General features: G+C 41.9%; 1 protein-coding gene across 1 annotated transcript; it reads right to left on the bottom strand.

Annotated features, from left to right (window-relative positions):
* Positions 1 to 1966: 1966 nt before the first annotated feature.
* On the bottom strand, positions 1967 to 2964 carry LOC124943299. Its single transcript, XM_047483836.1, has 2 exons — positions 2857 to 2964; positions 1967 to 2734 (listed from the first exon to the last, which is right to left on the bottom strand). The coding sequence occupies exons 1-2, from the start codon at positions 2962 to 2964 to the stop codon at positions 1967 to 1969; spliced, it is 876 nt and encodes a 291-aa protein (XP_047339792.1).
* Positions 2965 to 3321: the final 357 nt, after the last annotated feature.

Genomic DNA, 3321 nt, shown 5'->3' with positions numbered 1-3321 from the left:
GGGTTTTGATTCGGGAGATCAATCGTAGTTTGGTTAAAGGAAATGCCCTTGACTTTCGCCCTTACTTGTTTCCTAATATCCTTATCACCAGTTGGTGGAATGAACCAGGGTTCCCACTGTCCTAAGACCCTGTGGGGATAGAACCAGAAATAGTTCATTTATTTTGAGTTTAGCATCTTGAGCTTACTAAGGTTCTTGAGCTTACTGTGCTTCTTGAGCTTACTAAGCTCATTGAGACCGGACCTGTACAAAGGCTGCCTACATATCTTCCATTTATTCTTGATATATTCTTTTATTTTCTTTGGAAGAATCAAGTCTCACGTAGTTTTCCCATTATTGATGATGACATAGTTGTACAAAACTAGAGGTCGACTAGTCCACCCAAAGTTGAGGACTAGTTGGGGATTTCCAACATAGTAATACAATACTAGAGGTTGATTAGTCCACTCTCAATTGGGGACTAACTTTTGGGAAAATGCCTAACAAGGCTTGAGCTTCGATTAGTCCACTTTTGGCTGGGGACTAGCTTTGGGGAATTGTAATATGGTCCTACAAGACCAGTGGTTCGATTAGTCCTTTAGAGGCTAGGGACTAATCATTAAGAATGTTGACATAGTCGTACAAGACTAGAGGTCAATTAGACCACTCTTAGTTGGGGATTAACTGATGGGAGTTATGGCATAAACATACACCATTGGAGGTTGATTGGTCCAAGAGGACTTAATCCTGGTAAGGCTGGATCGGGAGCCGTCGTGATCCTGTTAAGGCTAGATCAGAGTCATTGTAATCCTACTAAGGCTAGATTAAAGCCGTGGTCGCGAAACGATATTAGACATAATATCGTTTTAGGGCGTCTAGATTGCTAGGTGAAATAAATTCTTCGCCTTCAACTGTTGAAAGGTGAACCGAACCTCCATAGAGGATTTTCTTGATGAGGAAGGGACCTTCCCATCGTGATTGGAACTTGCCCCTAGGGTCTAATAGTTCACGGGTTACTTTGAGCACTAGGTCACCTTCTTTTAGACTTCTGGGTTTGACCTTTCTATTAAAGGTATCAGCCATTTGTTTCTGGTAAGCCTGGGTTTTGCATAACGCATCCAACCTATATTCTTCCATCAATGTCAACTGGTCGTATCGAGATTTTACCCAATGTTCTTCAACAATGTGAGATTCCAATAGGATTCTCAGTGTGGGGATTTCAATCTCGATGGGTTGTACGGCGTCCATGCCGTAAACTAGAGAATAGGGAGTCTCATCTGTTAATGCTCGAGCAGTCGTACGATATCCTCATAAGGCGAATGGCAGCTTTTCATGTCAATCCTTATATGTGTTGGTCATCTTCTTGATGATCTTAATCACATTCTTGTTTGCCGCTTCGACTGTTCCATTGGTTTGGGGTCGATAGGGTGAAGATTTGTGATGTTCGATCTTGAATTCTTTGAGAAGGGATAAAACATTTCCTTGGAAGTGTCTTCCATTATCGGAGATAATAGCATGAGGTACTCCGTACCTAGCTATGATATTAACACGGATGAATTTTACTACTTGAGTAGACTTGATGATCTTATAAGACAATGCCTCGACCCATTTAGAGAAATAGTCGATGGCTACGAGTATGAACTCATGTCCATTGGAAGCATGGGGATAGATTTTCCCAATGACATCAATGCCACATGTCGAAAAGGGCCATGGTGATGTCATGCAGTATAGTAGAGATAGCTGGAGTATGCTTTAGATTAGCATAGATTTGGCATTAGTGACAACTTTTCACATAACCGACACATTCTTGCTCAATGTTTTTCCAATAGTATTCGAGGCGGAGTATTTTCTTGGCAAGGGCAAGTCCATTCATGTGTGGACCACACACACCTGCGTGAACTTCTTCTATGATTCGTCGTGCCTCGGGACCATCGACGCAAAGCATGTTTTGACCATCAAAAGATCACATGTATAACTTGCTAGCTATCTAAGCATAGTTGGTGGAATACTGGCGCAGGGCTCTTCGTTCCTTAGCTCGGAAGTGGGACGGATATTCTCCATACACAATGTAGTTTTGAAGGATATCAAACCATGGTTTGGTGGGCACTTGAACGAAGGCTACCATTTCGACTTCGAAATCGAATTTTCGTTTCTGACGGATCTTCAGAGGTTTGACCTTAATTCCAACGGGAATTTGGATCATAGCTGCTAGTGTGGCCAAAGCATCAGCAAAGCGATTTTGGCTTTTCAGGGCATGTACAAAAGACACATGATCGAACTTGTCGATAAAACGGAGTAGGCAAGTGTGATAAGGTTTGAGATTTTCTCCTCGTACTTGCCATGTTCCATTAACCTGGGATATAACCAGATTAGAGTTTCCAACTACGTCTAATTTAGTTGCTCCTCTTTCGTATGCAATTTTGAGACCTGAGAGACATGCTTCGTACTCAGCTTCATTGTTGGTTACGGAATATTCTAACTTAATAGAGATGGGATTGTAGGTTCCCTGGGGATCTATTAAGAGAATTCCAATTCCATAGCCATATTTGGATGAGGCTCCATCAAACATTAACTTCCATGTGTCTAAAGAGATAGACATTATGGAGTCATCACGAAAGTCGATTTCGAAAGAAGGCTCGACTATGATAGGTTGATCCGCTAGGAAGTCCGCGACAACACTTCCTTTAACAGATTTTTGAGCCATATACGTGATGTCGTATTCGGAGATCATCATCATCCATTTAGAGAATCTAGGCTAAAACAATGTACGTTGAAATATAGATAATGGATTAGGTCAAGTCGGGACACCAACTTGATGGGGTGGGCTTGCATATAATGTCTTAGTCTTTTGGTGACCCATGCGAGTGCCCAACACACTTTCTCGGGTGTTGAATAGTTCAATTCGTACCCTGTCATTCTCTTTCTTAGGTAGTAGACGGCAATCTCGAGCTTATCCTCGTTTTCTTGAGCCAACAGGCTACCCATAGTCGATTATGTCACCATGAGATAGAGAATTAAAGGAATATCGGGCCTTGGGGGCATAAGGACCGGTGGTGACTTTAGATAGTCTTTGATTTTTTCAAAAACTTGTTGACAAGTGTCATTCAATTGGAATTTCTTATCCTTTTTCAGTTGCTTAAAAAGAGGATCACAAGTAAGAGTTAGTTTGCTGATGAAACGATTGATGAACTGGATTTTTCTGAGGAAGCCTCGGACTTCTCGCTCATTCTGAGGTGCAGGCATAGCCGTAATGGCCTCGATTTTGGAGGGATTGATTTCTATTCCGCGTTGGGTGATGAGAAATCCTAGCATCTTACCGGTAGTGACTCCGAAAACACACTT

This window comes from Impatiens glandulifera, chromosome 1 (genome assembly GCF_907164915.1).
Source record: "Impatiens glandulifera chromosome 1, dImpGla2.1, whole genome shotgun sequence".
NCBI lineage: Eukaryota > Viridiplantae > Streptophyta > Magnoliopsida > Ericales > Balsaminaceae > Impatiens > Impatiens glandulifera.
Note: the sequence above shows the minus strand (reverse complement) of the source record. Positions and strands in the feature narration are given on the sequence as shown.